The sequence below is a fragment of the Pleurodeles waltl genome, chromosome 2_2 (assembly GCF_031143425.1).
Source record: "Pleurodeles waltl isolate 20211129_DDA chromosome 2_2, aPleWal1.hap1.20221129, whole genome shotgun sequence".
Classification (NCBI taxonomy): Eukaryota; Metazoa; Chordata; class Amphibia; order Caudata; family Salamandridae; genus Pleurodeles; species Pleurodeles waltl.
Window position 1 is genome coordinate 1,181,557,515 of NC_090439.1, and position 23,124 is coordinate 1,181,580,638.

At 40.2% G+C, this 23,124-nt stretch overlaps 1 protein-coding gene across 1 annotated transcript in view; it reads right to left on the reverse strand.

Annotated features, from left to right (window-relative positions):
• The window catches only part of LOC138279109 (mucin-22-like), a 386,267-nt gene that overhangs the window by 290,808 nt on the left and 72,335 nt on the right, over positions 1 to 23,124 (reverse strand). Inside the window, exons 10-11 of the mRNA XM_069219373.1 lie at positions 15,097 to 15,177; positions 4,859 to 4,939 (exon numbers count right to left, since the gene is read on the reverse strand). Coding sequence (XP_069075474.1) covers positions 4,859 to 4,939; positions 15,097 to 15,177 — 162 coding nt within the window. The remainder of the gene's footprint in view (positions 1 to 4,858; positions 4,940 to 15,096; positions 15,178 to 23,124) is intronic.

Consider the following 23,124-nt stretch of genomic DNA (forward strand, 5'->3'; position numbering starts at 1 on the left):
TTTTGGTAAAATGCGAATGTTTTGCAACTGTTTCGAAAGCCGGCATCCAAGATAAAGCCCTCCACTGGATCTCATCCTTCCTCTCCGACAGAACGCAGAGAGTCCGTCTCTCCCCTTTCCGCTCCAAAGCCACCAACCTCATCTGCGGCGTCCCCCAAGGATCCTCCCTCAGCCCCACGTTGTTCAACGTCTACATGGCCCCCCTCGCTCAACTGGCCCGCCAACATCATCTCAGCATCATCTCCTACGCCAACGATACCCAGCTCGTCCTCTCCCTGACCAAAGACCCGCTCACCGCCAAAACAAACCTCCACGAGGGACTAAAATCCATCGCCGATTGGATGAACAACAGTCGCCTGAAACTCAACTCCGACAAGACGGAAGTCCTCATCCTCGGACGCACTCCCTCAGCCTGGAACGACTCATGGTGGCCCTCCGTCCTCGGACCAGCACCCACCCCTGCCAGCCACGCAAGAAACCTCGGCTTCATCCTGGACTCCGCCCTCACCATGTCCAAACAGGTCAGCGCCGTCTCCTCCTCCTGTTTCAACACCCTTCGAATGCTCCGCAGAATCTTCAAGTGGATTCCAACAGAAACCAGAAAGACGGTGACCCAGGCCCTCGTCAGCAGCAGACTTGACTACGGCAACGCACTCTACACAGGCATCCCAACCAAAGACATCAAACGCCTCCAACGTATCCAAAATGCCTCCGCCCGACTGATACTCAACATACCCCGCCGAAGTCACATCTCCCCTCACCTAAAGGAACTCCACTGGCTCCCGGTAGACAAGAGGATCACCTTCAAACTCCTGACCCACGCTCACAAGGCACTTCACAACACCGGACCCTCCTACCTCAACACCAGACTCAACTTCTACACTCCAACACGTCAACTCCGATCCGCCAACCTCGCCCTCGCCATCGTACCCCGAATCCAGCGCAAGACATCCGGCGGCAGATCCTTCTCCTTCCTCGCCGCCAAGACCTGGAACTCTCTCCCCACATCTCTTCGCCAGACCAAGGACCTCCTCGCATTCAGAAGGCTCATCAAGACCTGGCTCTTCGACCGCTAAACCAGCAGCGCTCCCCCCCCCCCCTTCAGCGCCTCGAAACCCTGACGGGTACATAGCGCGCTTTATAAATACTATGATTGATTGATTGATTGATTATTCTCAGTCTCATAACATTCGCAAATACCAATGAGAGTGGGTATTAGGAATGGACACTCATCACACACCCCATTCTAATACGGAATCGCAAACCCTATTGTGCAAGTCAGTAAAAGGTTACTGATTCACAAAATAGGGTTAGTACATGTAGAAAGGCTTTTTTAGCAGTAGAAAATAACCGAATATGCCATTTGTGACTGCTAAATTCTTTCATAGATGTGTCCCTCAGTTACCAATAAATCATTCAGCAGAAATAAAGCACAAAGTGTACCTGTTGTCTCAGGATGTGTGCTGCTTGTGGTAGTCGCAGGTGTTGTGGTGCCTGCGGTGGTTGCTTCTGTAGTGCTCATTCCTGTTAAAAACAGATACACAGATTGTCAGTGGTGCAAGTACTGATACTAACTACCTCTCCTTGTAACATTATAATTGTTGAAATAAGTAATAACGCCCATGAGGTAGACAAAAGCGAAACCTCCTAAACCGACCCATGAAAGAGTAAGTCTCATGGGTGAGACAGGCACCTCTAAAGTAACACGTCAATATACTTTTAAATCTTGAATGTCATTAGGATACATAGACCTTTCACTCCGTTTATGACACACACCTCTAGGCGCATAGCTCCCCTCTTCAGGCCTTCACTGGTCATCTTGCTGTTGCTTAGCAACTGGTACTCATGAGGAGAAACTTTGCTCAGACAGTGGTAATGAGTAAAAATGAGAAAATAATGTAGTAATACTATCATAAATGTGTTATGCCGCATAATTTGTCTTCTCTTGATGTATAATTTAGTCAACCCTACCACACAATTTCATCAACCCATGCTCCATCTTTCCAATAAACCCTTCCTTTAGAAAGGGCAGCTATTTTTAATATGATGATAGACCGCAAAGTAACCCATTCTTGAAGCCACTGTCAAGTCCTACCTCTAAAGTCTACATCTCCCTTTTATATGATGGAGCCATTTAGCTCAGTGGTTAAATGTGAGGAACCCTTTTGACTCAATTGTGGGTGGAGGCCCACTAGTACATCTATAGCAAAACTACCATAAACAGTTGGGTCCTAAACTTCTGTAAAATTTAGAAATCCTAAGAGGACTTTGGAGACCGGACCCCTTTTACCTCTGGTTCTTCAGGATAGCACCAGTCACTACATTGGGTAGTTGATTTGTGCTTTGAAATATTTTGTGGCACCCCTTTACATTTCTTAGGTACCGGACAGTCAGTAGTTTACATTTTTTCCATCCTTTCAAAGATTACTTGTTGATAGAGCCTTGCAAAAAACAGTGCAGGAATTGCACACTTGAAAGTCGTGATGCTGTGGACTGTGGGATTCCAAGGTTTCAACCTGCTGAATACGGTTAACCCACTGATCGCAAGAAAGATCTCAGTTCTGAGCTGTGCATTGTTACAATTAGTAGTGTTTGACTGAAGTATTGTTTCCAGTCTTAACCTGGTGAAAATCATGCTGAGAAACAGTTCAATTTGCAATAAGTTTGGAATTATGATTGGGGCACAAATGGTTGTTTTCACCCAAATAGGGATTTGCAAAGTGTCTGAATGACCTGTGTATTTGTTGACGGTGAATCCCCTGCTCTTTGAATAAATAAGGTAGTTTCTTCTTTCATTAAAGGCAATAAGCCATCCAAGGGAAAGTTTTTTAAATAGCCCTTGAAAACATACCAGTATAGTTGTTTCTCACTGAGGCACATCATTGTGATCCCTGCTAGTAATGCACAGGTGCCGGCACTTAATTGATGGCTTCAATTCCCTGTTGTCCAACGAAAGTCCTATACTAGTACTAAATGCTCAGCTTTAGTTGAGCAGAATTGTGTATATTTAGTAACATTTTTAAGTTCATGGACATGGGTCTTTTCATGAGGCGTGAGGCATGGCTAAAGTCTTTTAATTCGAAAGGCATGAGCTAGACAAAGTAACTGACCAACTGCTCGATGACAAGATCTCTCTTCAATCCATCCTGGAAGAAATTGCTCAAGCAGTACAACTAAAACACAGACAGCCAAATGGAGGACCACCATCCAGAAGTAGTCATCTGAATCACAGAATCATAGCATTCCTTTTGGTTGTCCAGTGCTTTCTAGTCCTGAAAGGAGAGGCGTTCTTCTTCAAACGACATCACTACGTACTTCCTCTGTAGCAATTCATTTGAAGATGGCCTTAGTGATTGTACCTCAACTGCCTATCGACCAGACATTTTATTTAATATATTTCTACCTACGTTTCACACGTTTACAAATACAACTTTAGCTTACTTTAGACATCAAATGCTCCATTTAAGCCAGTTTTATAATAGCTAATCTAAGTCACCAGATCCATTTGCTCATCCTAATTCGCATGAAGAAATCCAGCAAGGTGAAACTACATCTTCCAGTCTTTCTACAGGTCATTTATTTTTAAGAATGTCAGATCTTTCTTTCTTGTTCCACATTTGTAAGTTCAGTTAACCAGTTGCTTCACTTAATTGTAGTTCTCTGTGAAAAAATATTTTGTTCTTATTTTAATTTTATACATAATTATTAGACATGTTAAGCTGTGTAGACACCTGATACATAACATGCTTAATGTTTCTGCCTCTGAAGTCCATTGTCTGGTGAATTGCTATATCAAAAGTTATTTTTTTCTTTTGTAATGCCCCTACAATTTCTGTAGTATATTTCAAATAAAATGACTTTTTAGGTTTTCTAAACTCTACCACACATCTCTTTCTAACCCACCTCCCTTTTTAGGTTGAGCATAACAGCGCGGAAGCGCTGCTTTTTTCTATGCGTTGTTATCTGTTTGTACTTTTATCCGCACCCCGCTCTCACGCCCATTACTATCGCTCATTCATGGGCTTCCCTACAAAAATCCTTTGTTATCATTGGTAAATGTTACACGTTTGTCCCTCCTTGGGGCGCATTGGTTACAGCCTTTGACATCGACCCATTAACATGGCTAATTGCACTTTTGCTGGTATGTTTTATTGCATGGAAACTTGTTTTTCCTTTTTTGTGTCTCCTTCATGCTCATGGTGTGAGGCTTTGAATCGGGTCGCACCTGTGAAATTGAATTACGTTTCATTTTCAATATATGTGGCAAGAAAAGTCCAGTTAGGGGTTTACAGTAATAACAGCTCTAACTCGAGCAAATGTGAGACCCATTGCTTTGCAAATGCTTGTTTTTAAATAGAGTCTGTTTTCCCTAAAAAAAAACAGGATGTATTTCAACAAAAAAATTAAAAGTTTTCTTTTCATTTTTTAAGAGTAGGCACTGGTCTGTGTACATTCTGCGTGCTCTGAAAAAATGTTGGTGCCCCCATTGACAAAGGGGGAAGGGTCCCCTGGAGGCCCCTTCCAATTTGTGCATTGTTTACTCCTAATTAAAATTTTTGGTAAAATGTGAATGTTTTGCAGCCGTATTCTCGGTCTCATAACATTCGCAAATACCAATGAGAGTGGGTATTTGGAATGGACACTCATCACACACCCCATCCTAATACGGAATCGCAAACCCTATTGTGCAAGTCAGTAAAAGGTTACTGATTCGCAAAATAGGGTTAGTACATGTAGAAAGGCTTTTTTAGCAGTAGAAAATAACCGAATATGCCATTTGTGACTGCTAAATTCTTTCATAGATGTTTCCCTCAGTTATCAATAAATCATTCAGCAGAAATAAAGACACAAAGTGTACCTGTTGTCTCAGAATGTGTGCTGCTTGTGGTAGTCGCAGGTGTTGTGGTGCCTGCGGTGGTTGCTGCTGTAGTGCTCATTCCTGTTAAAACAGATACACAGATTGTCAGTGGTGCAAGTACTGATACTAACTACCGCTCCTTGTAACATTATAATTGTTGAAATAAGTAATAACGCCAATAAGGTAGACAAAAACGAAACCTCCCAAGCCGACCCATGAAAGAGTAAGTCTCATGGGGGAGACAGGCACCTCTAAAGTGACACGTCAATACATTTTTTAATTTTGAATGTCATTAGGATACATAGACCTTTGACTCTGTTTATGACACACACATCTAGGCGCATAGCTCCCCTCTTCAGGCCTTCACTGGTCATCTTGCTGTTGCTTAGCAACTGGTACTGATGAGGAGAAACTTTGCTCAGACAGTGGTAATGAGTAAAAATGCGAAAATAATGTAGTAATACTAGCATAAATATGTTATGCTGCATAATTTGTCTTCTCTTGTTGTATAATTTAGTCAACCCTACCACACAATTTCATCAACCCATGCTCCATCTTGCCAATAAACCCTTCCTTTAGCAAGGGCAGCTATTTTTAATATGATGACAGACCGTGACGTAACCCATTCTTGAAGCCACTGTCAAGTCCTACCTCTAAAGTCCACATCTCCCTTTTAAATGATGAAGCCATTGAGCTCAGTGGTTAAATGTGAGGAACCCTTTTGACTCAATTGTGGGTGGTGGCCCACTAGTACATCTATAGCAAAATTACCATAAACAGTTGGGTCCTAAACTTCTGTAAAATGTAGACATCCTAAGAGGAGATTAGAGACCGGACCCCGTTACCTCTGGTTCTTTTGGATAGCACCAGTGACTACATTGGATAGTTGATTTGTGCTTTGAAATATTTTGTGGCACCCCTTTAAATTTCTTAGGTACCGGACAGTCAGTAGCTTACATTTCTTCCATCCTTTCAAAGATTACTTGTTGATAGAGCCTTGCAAAAAACAGTGCAGAGATTGCACACTTGAAAGTTGTGATGCTGTGGACTGTGGTATTCCAGGGTTTCAACCTGCTGAATAGGGTTAACCCACTGATCGCAAGAAAGATCTCAGTTCTGAGCTGTGCATTGTTGCAATTAGCAGTGTTTGACTGAAGTATTATTTCCAGTCTTAACTGGTGAAAATCATGCAGAGAAACAGTGCAATTTGCAATAAGTTTAGAATTATGATTGGGGCACAAATGGTTGTTTTCACCCAAATAGGGATTTGCAAAGTGTCTGAATGACCTGTGTATTTGTTGATGGTGAATCCCCTGCTCTTTGAATAAATAAGGTAGTATCTTCTTTCTTCAAAGGCAATAAGCCATCCAAGGGAAAGTTTTTTAAATAGCCCTTGAAAACATACCAGTATAGTTGTTTCTCACTGAGGCACATCATTGTGATACTTGCTAGTAATGCACAGGCGCCGGCACTTATTTGATGGCTTCAATTCCCTGTTGTCCAAACGAAAGTCCTATACTAGTACTAAATGCTCAGCTTTAGTTGAGCAGAATTGTGTATATTTAGTACACTTTTTAAGTTCATAGACATGGGCCTTTTCATGATGCGCGAGGCATGGCTAAAGTCTTTTAATTTGAAAGGCATGAGCTAGACAAAGTAACTGACCAACTGCTCGATGACAAGACCTCTCTTCGATCCATCCTGGAAGAAATTGCGCAAGCAGTACAACTAATACACAGACAGCCAAATGGAGGACCAACATCCAGAAGTAGTCATCTGAATCACAGAATCATAGCATTCCTTTTGGTTGTCCATTGCTTTCTAGTCCTGAAAGGAGAGACGTTCTTCTTCAAACTACATCACTACGTACTACCTCTGTAGCAATTCCTTTGATGATGGCCTTAGTGATTGTACCTCAACTGCCTATAGACCAGACATTTTATTTCATATATTTCTACCTATGTTTCACACGTTTACAAATAAAACTTTAGCTTACTTTAAACGTCAAATGCTCCATTTAAGCCAGTTTTATAATAGCTAATCTATGTCACTGGATCCATTTGCTCATCCTAATTCGCATGATGAAATCCAGCAAGGTGAAACTACATCTTCCAGTCTTTCTACAGGTCATTTATTTTTAAGAATGTCAGGTCTTTCTTTCTTGTTCTACATTTGTAAGTTCAGTTAACCAGTTGCTTCATTTAATTGTAGTTGTCTGTGAAAAAATATTTTGTTCTTACTTTAATTATATACATAAATATTAGACATGTTAAGCTGTGTAGACACCTGATACATAACATGCTTAATGTTTCTGCCTCTGAAGTCCATTGTCTGGTGAATTGCTATATCAAAAGTTATTTTTTTCTTTTGTAATGCCCCTACAATTTCTGTAGTATATTTCAAATAAAATGACTTTTTAGGTTTTCTAAACTCTACCACACATCTCTTTCTAAGCCACCTCCCTTTTTAGGTTGAGCATAACAGCGCGGAAGCGCTGCTTTTTTCTATGCGTTGTTATCTGTTTGTACTTTTATCCACACCCCGCTCTCACGCCCATTACTATCGCTCATACATGGGCTTGCCCTACAAAAATCCTTTGTTATCATTGGTAAATGTTACAAGTTTGTCCCTCCTTGGGGCGGTTTGGTTACAGCCTTTGACATCGACCCATTAACATGGCTAATTGCACTTTTGCTGGTATGTTTGATTGCAAGCAAACTTGTTTTTCCTTTTTTGTGTCTCCTTCATGCTCATGGTGTGAGGCTTTGAAACGGGTCGCATGTGTGAAATTGAATTACGTTTCATTTTCAATATATGTGGCAAGAAAAGTCCAGTTAGGGGTTCACAATAATAACAGCTCTAACTCGAGCAAATGTGAGACCTATTGCATTGCAAATGCTTGTTTTTAAATAGAGTCTGTTTTCCTTAAAGAAAAACAGGATGTATTTCAACAAAAAAATAAAAAGTTTTCTTTTCATTTTTTAAGAGTAGGCACTGGTCTGTGTACATTCTGCGTGTTCTGAAAAAAATGTTGGTGCCCCCATTGACAAAGGGGAAGGGGTCCCCTGGGGGCCCCTTCCAATTTGTGCATTGTTTACTCCTAATTAAATTTTTGGGTAAAATGCGAATGTTTTGCAACCGTATTCTCGGTCTCATAACATTCGCAAATACCAATGAGAGTGGTTATTAGGAATGGACACTCATCACACACGCCATCCTAATACGGAATCGCAAACCCTATTTTGCAAGTCAGTAAAAGGTTACCGATTCGCAAAATAGGGTTAGTACATGTAGAAAGGCTTTTTTAGCAGTAGAAAATAACTCAATATTCCATTTGTGACTGCTAAATTCTTTCAAAGATGTGTCCCTCAGTTACCAATAAATCATTCAGCAGAAATAAAGACACAAAGTGTACCTGTTGTCTCAGAATGTGTGCTGCTTGTGGTAGTCGCAGGTGTTGTGGTGCCTGCGGTGGTTGCTGCTGTAGTGCTCATTCCTGTTAAAAACAGATACACAGATTGTCAGTGGTGCAAGTACTGATACTAACTACCTTTCCTTGTAACATTATAATAGTTGAAATAAGTAATAACGCCCATGAGGTAGACAAAAGTGAAACCTCCCAAACCGACCCATGAAAGAGTAAGTCTCATGGGTGAGACAGGCACCTCTAAAGTAACACGTCAATAAATGTTTAAATCTTGAATGTCATTAGCATACATAGACCTTTGACTCTGTTTATGACACACACCTCTAGGCGCATAGGTCCCCTCTTCAGGCCTTCACTGGTCATCTTGCTGTTGCTTAGCAACTAGTACTCATGAGGATAAACTTTGCTCAGACAGTGGTAATGAGTAAAAATGAGAAAATAATGTAGTAACACTAGCTTAAATATGTTATGACGCATAATTTGTCTTCTCTTGCTGTATAATTTAGTCAACCCTACCACACAATTTCATCAACCCATGCTCCATCTTTAAAATTAACCCTTCCTTTAGCAAGGGCAGCTATTTTTAATATGATGACAGACCGTGAAGTAACCGATTCTTGAAGCCACTGTCAAGTCCTATCTCTAAAGTCTACATCTCATTTTAAATGATGAAGCCATTGAGCTCAGCGGTTAAATGTGAGGAACCCTTTTGACTCAATTGTGGGTGGTGGCCCACTAGTACATCTACAGCAAAATTACCATAAACAGTTGGGTCCTAAACTTCTGTAAAATTTAGACATCCTAAGAGGAGATTAGAGACGGGACCCCGTTACCTCTGGTTCTTCTGGATAGCACCAGTGACTACATTGGATAGTTGATTTGTGCTTTCAAACATTTTGTGGCACCCCTTTAAATTTCTTAGCTACCGGACAGTCAGTAGCTTACAGTTCTTACATCCTTTCAAAGATTACTTGTTGATAGAGCCTTGCAAACAACAGTGCAGAAATTGCACACTTGAAAGTTGTGATGCTGTGGACTGTGGTATTCCAGGGTTTCAACCTGCTGAATAGGGTTAACCCACTGATCGCAAGAAAGATCTCAGTTCTGAGCTGTGCATTGTTGCAATTAGCAGTGTTTGACTGAAGTATTGTTTCCAGTCTTAACCTGGTGAAAATCATGCCGAGAAACAGTGCAATTTGCAATAAGTTTAGAATTATTATTGGGGCACAAATGGTTGTTTTCACCCAAATAGGGATTTGCAAAGTGTCTGAATGACCTGAATATTTGTTGATGGTGAATCCCCTGCTCTTTGAATAAATAAGGTATTATCTTCTTTCTTCAAAGGCAATAAGCCATCCAAGGGAAAGTTTTTTAAATAGCCCTTGAAAACAAACCAGTATAGTTGTTTCTCACTGAGGCACATCATTGTGATCACTGCTAGTAATGCACAGGCGCAGGCACTTAATTGATGGCTTCAATTCCCTGTTGTCCAACGAAAGTCCTATACTAGTACTAAATGCTCAGCTTTAGTTGAGCAGAATTGTGTATATTTAGTACAATATTTAAGTTCATGGACATGGGCCTTTTCATGAGGCGCGAGGCATGGCTAAAGTCTTTTAACTTGAAAGTCATGAGCTAGACAAAGTAACTGACCAACTGCTCGATGACAAGACCTCTCTATGATCCACCCTGGAAGAAATTGCTCAAGCAGTACAACTAAAACACAGACAGCCAAATGGAGGACCACCATCTAGAAGTACTCATCTGAATCACAAAATCATAGCATTCCTTTTGGTTGTCCAGTGCTTTCTAGTCCTGAAAGGAGAGACATTCTTCTTCAAACTACATCACTACGTACTTCCTCTGTAGCAATTCATTTGATGATGGCCTTAGTGATTGTACCTCAACTCCCTATAGACCAGACACTTTATTTCATATATTTCTACCTATGTTTCACACGTTTACAAATAAAACTTTAGCTTACTTTAAACGTCAAATGCTCCATTTAAGCGAGTTTTATAATAGCTAATCTATGTCACCGGATCCATTTGCTCATCCTAATTCGCATGAAGAAATCCAGCAAGGTTAAACTACATCTTCCAGTCTTTCTACAGGTCATTTATTTTTAAGAATGTCAGGTCTTTCTTTCTTGTTCTACATTTGTAAGTTCAGTTAACCAGTTGCTTCATTTAATTGTAGTTCTCTGTGAAAAAATATTTTGTTCTTATTTTAAATTTATACATAAATATTAGACATGTTAAGCTGTGTAGACACCTGATACATAACATGCTTAATGTTTCTGCCTCTGAAGACCATTGTCTGGTGAATTGCTATATCAAAAGTCATGTTTTTCTTTTGCCATGCAACTACTATTTCTGCAGTATATTTCAAATAAAACGACTTTTTAGGTTTTCTAAACTCTACCACACATCTCTTTCTAACCCACCTCCCTTTTTAGGTTGAGCATAACAGCGCAGAAGCGCTGCTTTTTTCTATGCGTTGTTATCTGTATGTACTTTTAACCCCACCCCGCCCTCACGCCCATTACTATCGCTCGTTCATGGGCTTGCCCTACAAAAATCCTTTGTTATCATTGGTAAATGTCACACGTTTGTCCCTCCTTGGGGCGCTTTGGTTACCGCCTTTGACATCTACCCATTAACATGGCTAATTGCACTTTTGCTGGTATGTTTGATTGCAAGCAAACTTGTTTTTCCATTTTTGTGTCTCCTTCATGCTCATGGTGTGAGGCTTTGAATCGGGTCGCATGTGTGAAATTGAATTACGTTTCATTTTCAATATATGTGGCAAGAAAAGTCCAGTTAGGGGTTCACAATAATAACAGCTTTAACTCGAGCAAATGTGAAACCTATTGCATTGCAAATGCTTGTTTTTAAATAGAGTCTGTTTTCCTTAAAGAAAAAGAGGATGTATTTCAACAAAAAAATTAAATGTTTTCTTTTCATTTTTTAAAAGTAGGCACTGGTCTGTGTACATTCTGCGTGCTCTGAAAAAATGTTGGTGCCCCCATTGACAAAGGGGAAGGGGTCCCCTGGGGGCCCCTTCCAATTTGTGCATTGTTTACTCCTAATTAAATTTTGGGGTAAAATGCGAATGTTTTGCAACCGTATTCTCGGTCTCATAACATTCGCAAATACCAATGAGAGTGGTTATTAGGAATGGACACTCATCACACACCCCATCCTAATACGGAATCGCAAACCCTATTGTGCAAGTCAGTAAAAGGTTACTGATTCGCAAAATAGGGTTAGTACATGGAGAAAGGCTTTTTTAGCAGTAGAAAATAACCCAATATTCCATTTGTGACGGCTAAATTCTTTCAAAGATGTGTCCCTCAGTTACCAATAAATCATTCAGCAGAAATAAAGACACAAAGTGTACCTGTTGTCTCAGAATGTGTGCTGCTTGTGGTAGTCGCAGGTGTTGTGGTGCCTGCAGTGGTTGCTGCTGTAGTGCTCATTCCTGTTAAAAACAGATACACAGATTGTCAGTGGTGCAGGTACTGATACTAACTACCTTTCCTTGTAACATTTTAATTGTTGAAATAAGTAATAACGCCCATGAGGTAGACAAAAGTGAAACCTCCCAAACCGACCCATGAAAGAGTAAGTCTCATGGGTGAGACAGGCACCTCTAAAGTAACACGTCAATAAATGTTTAAATCTTGAATGTCATTAGCATACATAGACCTTTGACTCTGTTTATGACACACACCTCTAGGCGCATAGCTCCCCTCTTCAGGCCTTCACTGGTCATCTTGCTGTTGCTTAGCAACTAGTACTCATGAGGAGAAACTTTGCTCAGACAGTGGTAATGAGTAAAAATGAGAAAATAATGTAGTAACACTAGCATAAATATGTTATGACGCATAATTTGTCTTCTCTTGCTGTATAATTTAGTCAACCCTACCACACAATTTCATCAACCCATGCTCCATCTTTAAAATAAACCCTTCCTTTAGCAAGGGCAGCTATTTTTAATATGATGACAGACCGTGAAGTAACCCATTCTTGAAGCCACTGTCCAGTCCTATCTCTAAAGTCTACATCTCATTTTAAATGATGAAGCCATCGAGCTCAGCGGTTAAATGTGAGGAACCCTTTTGACTCAATTGTGGGTGGTGGCCCACTAGTACATCTATAGCAAAATTACCATAAACAGTTGGGTCCTAAACTTCTGTAAAATTTAGACATCCTAAGAGGAGATTAGAGACCGGACCCCGTTACCTCTGGTTCTTCTGGATAGCACCAGTGACTACATTGGATAGTTGACTTGTGCTTTGAAACATTTTGTGGCACCCCTTTAAATTTCTTATCTACCGGTCAGTAGCTTACATTTCTTCCATACTTTCAAAGATTACTTGTTGATAGAGCCTTGCAAACAACAGTGCAGAAATTGCACACTTGAAAGTTGTGATGCTGTGGACTGTGGTATTCCAGGGTTTCAACCTGTTGAATAGGGTTAACCCACTGATCGCAAGAAAGATCTCAGTTCTGAGCTGTGCATTGTTGCAATTAGCAGTGTTTGACTGAAGTATTGTTTCCAGTCTTAACCTGGTGAAAATCATGCCGAGAAACAGTGCAATTTGCAATAAGTTTAGAATTATTATTGGGGCACAAATGGCTGTTTTCACCCAAATAGGGATTTGCAAAGTGTCTGAATGACCTGAGTATTTGTTGATGGTGAATCCCCTGCTCTTTGAATAAATAAGGTAGTATCTTCTTTCTTCAAAGGCAATAAGCCATCCAAGGAAAAGTTTTTTAAATGGCCCTTGAAAACAAACCAGTATAGTTGTTTCTCACTGAGGCACATCATTGTGATCCCTGCTAGTAATGCACAGGCGCCGGCACTTAATTGATGGCTTCAATTCCCTGTTGTCCAACGAAAGTCCTATACTAGTACTAAATGCTCATCTTTAGTTGAGCAGAATTGTGTATATTTAGTACAATTTTTAAGTTCATGGACATGGGCCTTTTCATGAGGCGTGAGGCATGGCTAAAGTCTTTTAACTTGAAAGTCATGAGCTAGACAAAGTAACTGACCAACTGCTCGATGACAAGACCTCTCTTCGATCCACCCTGGAAGAAATTGCTCAAGCAGTACAACCAAAACACAGACAGCCAAATGGAGGACCACCATCCAGAAGTACTCATCTCAATCACAAAATCCTAGCATTCCTTTTGGTTGTCCAGTGCTTTCTAGTCCTGAAAGGAGAGACATTCTTCTTCAAACTACATCACTACGTACTTCCTCTGTAGCAATTCCTTTGATGATGGCCTTAGTGATTGTACCTCAACTGCCTTTAGACCAGACATTTTATTTCATATATTTCTACCTATGTTTCACACGTTTACAAATAAAACTTTAGCTTGTTTTAAACGTCAAATGCTCCATTTAAGCGAGTTTTATAATAGGTAATCTATGTCACCGGATCCATTTGCTCATCCTAATTCGCATGAAGAAATCCAGCAAGGTGAAACTACATCTTCCAGTCTTTCTACAGGTCATTTATTTTTAAGAATGTCAGGTCTTTCTTTCTTGTTCTACATTTGAAAGTTCAGTTAACCAGTTGCTTCATTTAATTGTAGTTCTCTGTGAAAAAATATTTTGTTCTTATTTTAATTTTATACATAAATATTAGACATGTTAAGCTGTGTAGACACCTGATACATAACATGCTTAATGTTTCTGCCTCTGAAGTCCATTGTCTGGTGAATTGCTATATCAAAAGTCATTTTTTCTTTTGCAATGCCCCTACAATTTCTGTAGTATATTTCAAATAAAACGACTTTTTAGGTTTTCTAAACTCTACCACACATCTCTTTCTAACCCACCTCCCTTTTTAGGTTGAGCATAACAGCGCGGAAGCGCTGCTTTTTTCTATGCGTTGTTATCTGTTTGTACTTTTAACCGCACCACGCCCTCACGCCCATTACTATGGCTCGTTCATGGGCTTGCCCTACAAAAATCCTTTGTTATCATTGGTAAATGTTACACGTTTTTCCCTCCTTGGGGCACTTTGGTTACCGCCTGTGACAGCTACCCATTAACATGGCTAATTGCACTTTTGCTGGCATGTTTGATTGCAAGCAAACTTGTTTTCCCTTTTTTGTGTCTCCTTCATGCTCATGGTGTGAGGCTTTGAATCGGGTTGCATGTGTGAAATTGAATTACGTTTCATTTTCAATATATGTGGCAAGAAAAGTCCAGTTAGGTGTTCACAATAATAACAGCTTTAACTCGAGCAAATGTGAGACCTATTGCATTGCAAATGGTTGTTTTTAAATAGAGTCTGTTTTCCTAAAAGAAAAACAGGATGTATTTCAACAAAAAAATGAAAAGTTTTCTTTTCATTTTTTAAGAGTAGGCACTGGTCTGTGTACATTCTGCGTGCTCTGAAACAATGTTGGTGCCCCCATTGACAAAGGGGAAGGGGTCCCCTGGGCGCCCCTTCCAATTTGTGCATTGTTTACTCCTAATTAAGATTTTTGTTAAAATGCGAATGTTTTGCAAGCGTATTCTCGGTCTCATAATATTCGCAAATACCAATGAGAGTGGTTATTAGGAATGGACACTCATCACACACCCCATCTTAACACGGAATCGCAAACCCTATTGTGCAAGTCAGTAAAGGGTTACTGATTCGCAAAATAGGGTTAGTACATGTAGAAAGGCTTTTTTAGCAGTAGAAAATAACCCAATATCCAATTTTTGACTGCTAAATTCTTTCATAGATGTGTCCCTCAGTTACCAATAAATCATTCAGCAGAAATAAAGACATAAAGTGTACCTGTTGTCTCAGAATGTGTGCTGCTTGTGGTAGTCGCAGGTGTTGTGGTGCCAGCGGTGGTTGCTGCTGTAGTGCTCATTCCTGTTAAAAACAGATACACAGGTTGTCAGTGGTGCAAGTACTGATACTAACTACCTCTCCTTGTAACATTATAATTGTTGAAATAAGTACTAACGCCCATGAGGTAGACAAAAGCGAAACCTCCCAAACCAACACATGAAAGAGTAAGTCTCATGGGTGAGACAGGCACCTCTAAAGTAACACGTCAATACATTTTTAAATCTTGAATGTCATTAGGATACATAGACCTTTGACTCTGTTTATGACACACACCTCTAGGCGCATAGCTCCCCTCTTCAGGCCTTCACTGGTCATCTTGCTGTTGCTTAGCAACTGGTACTCATGAGGAGAAACTTTGCTCAGATAGTGGTAATGAGTACAAATGAGAAAATAATGTAGTAATACTAACATAAATATGTTAAGCCGCATAGTTTGTCTTCTCTTGCTGTATAATTAAGTCAACCCTACCACACAATTCCATCAACCCATGCTCCATCTTTCCAATAAACCCTTCCTTTAGCAAGGGCAGCTATTTTTAATATGATGACAGACCGTGAAGTAACCCATTCTTGAAGCCACTGTCAAGTCCTACCTCTAAAGTCTACATGTCATTTTAAATGATGAAGCCATTGAGCTCAGCGGTTAAATGTGAGGAACCCTTTTGACTCAATTGTGGGTGGTGGCCCACTAGTACATCTATAGCAAAATTACCATAAACAGTTGGGTCCTAAACGTCTGTAAAATTTAGACACCCTAAGAGGAGATTAGAGACCGGACCCCGTTACCTCTGGTTCTTCTGGATAGCACCAGTGACTACATTGGATAGTTGATTTGTGCTTTGAAACATTTTGTGGCACCCCTTTAAATTTCTTAGGTACCGGACAGTCAGTAGCTTACATTTTTTCCACCCTTTCAAAGATTACTTGTTGATAGAGCCTTGCAAACAACAGTGCAGAAATTGCACACTTGAAAGTTGTGATGCTGTGGACTGTGGTATTTCAGAGTTTCAACCTGCTGAATAGGGTTAACCCACTGATCGCAAGAAAGATCTCAGTTCTGAGCTGTGCATTGTTGCAATTAGCAGTGTTAGACTGAAGTATTGTTTCCAGTCTTAACCTGGTGAAAATCATGCCGAGAAACAGTGCAATTTGCAATAAGTTTAGAATTATGATTGGGGCACAAATGGTTGTTTTCACCCAAATAGGGATTTGCAAAGTGTCGGAATGACCTGAGTATTTGTTGATGGTGAATCCCCTGCTCTTTGAATAAATAAGGTAGTATCTTCTTTCTTCAAAGGCAATAAGCCATCAAAGGATAAGTTTTTTTAAATAGCCCTTGAAAACATACCAGTATAGTTGTTTCTCACTGAGGAATATCATTGTGATCACTGCTAGTAATGCACAGGCGCCGGCACTTAATTGATGGCTTCAATTCCCTGTTGTCCAACGAAAGTCCTATACTAGTACTAAATGCTCAGCTTTAGTTGAGCAGAATTGTGTATATTTAGTACAATTTTTTATTTCATGGACATGGGCCTTTTCATGAGGCGCGAGGCATGGCTAAAGTCTTTTAACTTGAAAGTCATGAGCTAGACAAAGTAACTGACCAACTGCTCGATGACAAGACCTCTCTTCGATCCACCCTGGAAGAAATTGCTCAAGCAGTACAACTAAAACACAGACAGCCAAATGGACGACCACAATCCAGAAGTAGTCATCTGAATCACAGAATCATAGCATTCCTTTTGGTTGTCCAGTGCTTTCTAGTCCTGAAAGGAGAGACGTTCTTCTTCAAACTACATCACTGCGTACTTCCTCTGTAGCAATTCCTTTGAAGATGGCATTAGTGATTGTACCTCAACTGCCTATAGACCAGGCATTTTATTTCATATATTTCTACCTATGTTTCACACGTTTACAAATAAAACTTTAGCTTACTTTAAACGTCAAATGCTCCATTTAAGCGAGTTTTATAATAGCTAATCTATGTCACCGGATCCATTTGCTCATCCTAATACGCATGAAGAAATCCAGCAAGGTTAAACTACATCTTCCAGTCTTTCTACAGGTCATTTATTTTTAAGAATGTCAGGTCTTTCTTTCTTGTTCTACATTTGTAAGTTCAGTTAACCAGTTGCTTCATTTAATTGTAGTTCTCTGTGAAAAAATATTTTGTTCTTATTTTAATTTTATACATACATATTAGACATGTTAAGCTGTGTAGACACCTGATACATAACATGCTTAATGTTTCTGCCTATGAAGACCATTGTCTGGTGAATTGCTATATCAAAAGTCATGTTTTTCTTTTGCAATGCAACTACTATTTCTGTAGTATATTTCAAATAAAACAACTTTTTAGGTTTTCTAAACTCTACCACACATCTCTTTCTAACCCACCTCCCTTTTTAGGTTGAGCATAACAGCTCAGAAGCGCTGCTTTTTTCTATGCGTTGTTATCTGTTTGAACTTTTAACCGCACCCCGCCCTCACGCCCATTACTATCGCTCGTTCATGGGCTTGCCCTACAAAAATCCTTTGTTATCATTGGTAAATGTCACACGTTTGTCCCTCCTTGGGGCGCTTTGGTTACCGCCTTTGACATCTACCCATTAACATGGCTAATTGCACTTTTGCTGGTATGTTTGATTGCAAGCAAACTTGTTTTTCCTTTTTTGAGTCTCCTTCATGCTCATGGTGTGAGGCTTTGAATCGGGTCGCATGTGTGAAATTGAATTACGTTGTATTTTCAATATATGTGGCAAGAAAAGTCCAGTTAGGGGTTCACAATAATAACAGCTTTAACTCGAGCAAATGTGAGACGTGTTGCATTGCAAATGCTTGTTTTTAAATAGAGTCTGTTTTCCTTAAAGAAAAAGAGGATGCATTTCAACAAAAAAATGAAATGTTTTCTTTTCATTTTTTAAGAGTAGGCACTGGTCTGTGTACATTCTGCGTGCTCTGAAAAAATGTTGGTGCCCCCATTGACAAAGGGGAAGGGGTCCCCTGGGGGCCCCTTCCAATTTGTGCATTGTTTACTCCTAATTCAATTTTGGGGTAAAATGCGAATGTTTTGCAACCGTATTCTCGGTCTCATAACATTCGCAAATACCAATGAGAGTGGTTATTAGGAATGGACACTCATCACACACCCCATCCTAATACGGAATCGCAAACCCTATTGTGCAAGTCAGTAAAAGGTTACTGATTCGCAAAATAGGGTTAGTACATGGAGAAAGGCTTTTTTAGCAGTAGAAAATAACCCAATATTCCATTTGTGACTGCTAAATTCTTTCAAAGATGTGTCCCTCAGTTACCAATAAATCATTCAGCAGAAATAAAGACACAAAGTGTACCTGTTGTCTCAGAATGTGTGCTGCTTGTGGTAGTCGCAGGTGTTGTGGTGCCTGCGGTGGTTGCTGCTGTAGTGCTCATTCCTGTTAAAAACAGATACACAGATTGTCAGTGGTGCAAGTACTGATACTAACTACCTTTCCTTGTAACATTTTAATTGTTGAAATAAGTAATAACGCCCATGAGGTAGACAAAAGTGAAACCTCCCAAACCGACCCATGAAAGAGTAAGTCTCATGGGTGAGACAGGCACCTCTAAAGTAACACGTCAATAAATGTTTAAATCTTGAATGTCATTAGCATACATAGACCTTTGACTCTGTTTATGACACACACCTCTAGGCGCATAGCTCCCCTCTTCAGGCCTTCACTGGTCATCTTGCTGTTGCTTAGCAACTAGTACTCATGAGGAGAAACTTTGCTCAGACAGTGGTAATGAGTAAAAATGAGAAAATAATGTAGTAACACTAGCATAAATATGTTATGACGCATAATTTGTCTTCTCTTGCTGTATAATTTAGTCAACCCTACCACACAATTTCATCAACCCATGCTCCATCGTTCCAATAAACCCTTCCTTTAGCAAGGGCAGCTATTTTTAATATGATGACAGACCGTGAAGTAACCCATTCTTGAAGCCACTGTCAAGTCCTACCTCTAAAGTCTACATCTCCCTTTTAAATGATGAAGCCATTGAGCTCAGAGGTTAAATGTGAGGAACCCTTTTGACTCAATTGTGGGTGGTAGCCCACTAGTACATCTATAGCAAAATTACCATAAACAGTTGGGTCCTAAACTTCTGTAAAATTTAGACATCCTAAGAGGAGATTAGAGACCGGACCCCGTTACCTCTGGTTCTTCTGGATAGCACCAGTGACTTCATAGGATAGTTGACTTGTGCTTTGAAACATTTTGTGACACCCCTTTAAATTTCTTATCTACCGGTCAGTAGCTTACATTTCTTCCATCCTTTCAAAGATTACTTGTTGATAGAGCCTTGCAAACAACAGTGCAGAAATTGCACACTTGAAAGTTGTGATGCTGTGGACTGTGGTATTCCAGGGTTTCAACCTGTTGAATAGGGTTAACCCACTGATCGCAAGAAAGATCTCAGTTCTGAGCTGTGCATTGTTGCAATTAGCAGTGTTTGACTGAAGTATTGTTTCCAGTCTATACCTGGTGAAAATCATGCCGAGAAACAGTGCAATTTGCAATAAGTTCAGAATTATTATTGGGGCACAAATGGCTGTTTTCACCCAAATAGGGATTTGCAAAGTGTCTGAATGACCTGAGTATTTGTTGATGGTGAATCCCCTGCTCTTTGAATAAATAAGGTAGTATCTTCTTTCTTCAAAGGCAATAAGCCATCCAAGGAAAAGTTTTTTAAATAGCCCTTGAAAACATACCAGTATAGTTGTTTCTCACTGAGGCACATCATTGTGATCACAGTTAGTAATGCACAGGCGCCGGCACTTAATTGATGGCTTCAATTCCCTGTTGTCCAACGGAAGTCCTGTACTAGTACTAAATGCTCAGCTTTAGTTGAGCAGAATTGTGTATATTTAGTACACTTTTTAAGTTCATGGACATGGGCCTTTTTATGAGGCACGAGGCATGGCTAAAGTCTTTTAACTTGAAAGTCATGAGCTAGACAAAGTAACTGACCAACTGCTCGATGACAAGACCTCTCTTCGATCCACCCTGAAAGAAATTGCTCAAGCAGTACAACTAAAACACAGACAGCCAAATGGAGGACCACCATCCAGAAGTAGTCACCTGAATCACAGAATCATAGCATTCCTTTTGGTTGTCCAGTGCTTTCTAGTCATGAAAGGAGAGACGTTCTTCTTCAAACTACATCACTACGTACTTCCTCTGTAGCAATTCCTTTGATGATGGCCTTAGTGATTGTACCTCAACTGCCTATAGAACAGACAATTTATTTCATATATTTCTACCTACGTTTCACACGTTTAGAAATAAAACTTTAGCTTACTTTAAACGTCAAATGCTCCATTTAAGCCAGTTTTATAATAGCTAATCTATGTCACTGGATATAGTTGCTCATCCTAATTCGCATGAAGAAATCCAGCAAGGTGAAACTACATCTTTCAGTCTTTCTACAGGTCATTTATTTTTAAGAATGTCAGGTCTTTCTTTCTTGTTCTACATTTGTAAGTTCAGTTAACCAGTTGCTTCATTTAATTGTAGTTCTCTGTGAAAAAATATTTTGTTCTTATTTTAATTTTATACATAAATATTAGACATGTTAAGCTGTGTAGACACCTGATACATAACATGCTTAATGTTTCTGCCTCTGAAGTCCATTGTCTGGTGAATTGCTATATCAAAAGTCATTTTTTTCTTTTGCAATGCCCCTACAATTTCTGTAGTATATTTCAAATAAAACGACTTTTTAGGTTTTCTAAACTCTACCACACATCTCTTTCTAACCCACCTCCCTTTTTAGGTTGAGCATAACAGCGCGTAAGCGCTGCTTTTTTCTATGCGTTGTTATCTGTTTGTACTTTTAACCGCACCCCGCCCTCACGCCCATTACTATGGCTCGTTCATGGGCTTGCCCTACAAAAATCCTTTGTTATCATTGGTAAATGTTACTCGTTTATCTCTCCTTCTGGCGCTTTGGTTACCGCCTTTGAAATCGACCCACTAACATGGCTAATTGCACTTTTGCTGGTATGTTTGATTGCAAGCAAACTTGTTTTTCCTTTTTAGTGTCTCCTTCATGCTCATGGTGTGAGTCTTTGAATCGGGTCGCACGTGTGGAATTGAATTACGTTTCATTTTCAATATATGTGGCAAGAAAAGTCCAGTTAGGGGTTTACAATAATAACAGCTCTAACTCGAGCAAATGTGAGACCTATTGCATTGCAAATGCTTGTTTATAAATAGAGTCTGTTTTCCTTAAACAAAAACAGGATGTATTTCAACAAAAAAATGAAAAGTTTTCTTGTCACTTTTTAAGAGTAGGCACTGATCTGTGTACATTCTGCGTGCTCTGAAAAAATGTTGGTGCCCCCATTGACAAAGGGGAAGGGGTCCCCTGGGGGCTCCTTCCAATTTGTGCATTGTTTACTCCTAATTCAATTTTTGGGTAAAATGCAAATGTTTTGCAACCGTATTCTCGGTCTCATAACATTCGCAAATACCAATGAGAGTGGTTATTAGGAATGGACACTCATCACACACCCCATCCTAATACGGAATCGCAAACCCTATTGTGCAAGTCAGTAAAAGGTTACCGATTCGCAAAATAGGGTTAGTACATTTAGAAAGGCTTTTTTAGCAGTCGAAAATAACCCAATGTGCCATTTGTGAATGCTAAATTCTTTCATAGATGTGTCCCTCAGTTACCAATAAATCATTCAGCAGAAATAAAGACACAAAGTGTACCTGTTGTCTCAGAATGTGTGCTGCTTGTGGTAGTCGCAGGTGTTGTGGTGCCAGCGGTGGTTGCTGCTGTAGTGCTCATTCCTATTAAAAACAGATACACAGATTGTCAGTGGTGCAAGTACCGATACTAACTACCTCTCCTTGTAACATTATAATTGTTGAAATAAGAAATAACGCCAATGAGGTAGACAAAAGCGAAACCTCCTAAACCGACCCATGAAAGAGTAAGTCTCATGGGTGAGACAGGCACCTCTAAAGTAACACGTCAATACATTTTTAAATCTTGAATGTCATTAGGATACATAGACCTTTGACTCTGTTTATGACACACACCTCTAGGCGCATAGCTCCCCTCTGTGAGAAGGTAGCCTCTTTCTAGCCTTGTTACCCCCACTTTTGGCCTGTTTGTGAGTGTATGTCAGGGTGTTTGTCACTGTTTTCACTGTCTCACTGGGATCCTGATAGCCAGGCCTCAGTGCTCATAGTGAAAACACCATGTTTTCAGTATGGTTGTTATGTGTCACTGGGATCCTGCTGGTCAGGACCCCAGTGCTCATAGGTTTGTGGCCTATATGTATGTGTCACTGGGACCCTGTCACACAGGGCCCCAGTGCTCATAGGTGTGCATGTGTATGTTCCCTGTGTGGTGCCTAACTGTCTCACTGAGGCTCTGCTAACCAGAACCTCAGTGGTTATGCTCTCTCATTACTTTCAAATTGTCACTGACAGGCTAGTGACCATTTTTACCAATTTACATTGGCTTACTGGAACACCCTTATAATTCCCTAGTATATGGTACTGAGGTACCCAGGGTATTGGGGTTCCAGGAGATCCCTATGGGCTGCAGCATTTCTTTTGCCACCCATAGGGAGCTCTGACAATTCTTACACAGGCCTGCCACTGCAGCCTGAGTGAAATAACGTCCACGTTATTTCACAGCCATTTTACACTGCACTTAAGTAACTTATAAGTCACCTATATGTCTAACCTTTACCTGGTAAAGGTTAGGTGCAAAGTTACTTAGTGTGAGGGCACCCTGGCACTAGCCAAGGTGCCCCCACATTGTTCAGAGCCAATTCACTGAACTTTGTGAGTGCGGGGACACCATTACACGCGTGCACTACATATAGGTCACTACCTATATGTAGCTTCACCATGGTAACTCCGAATATGGCCATGTAACATGTCTTTGATCATGGAAT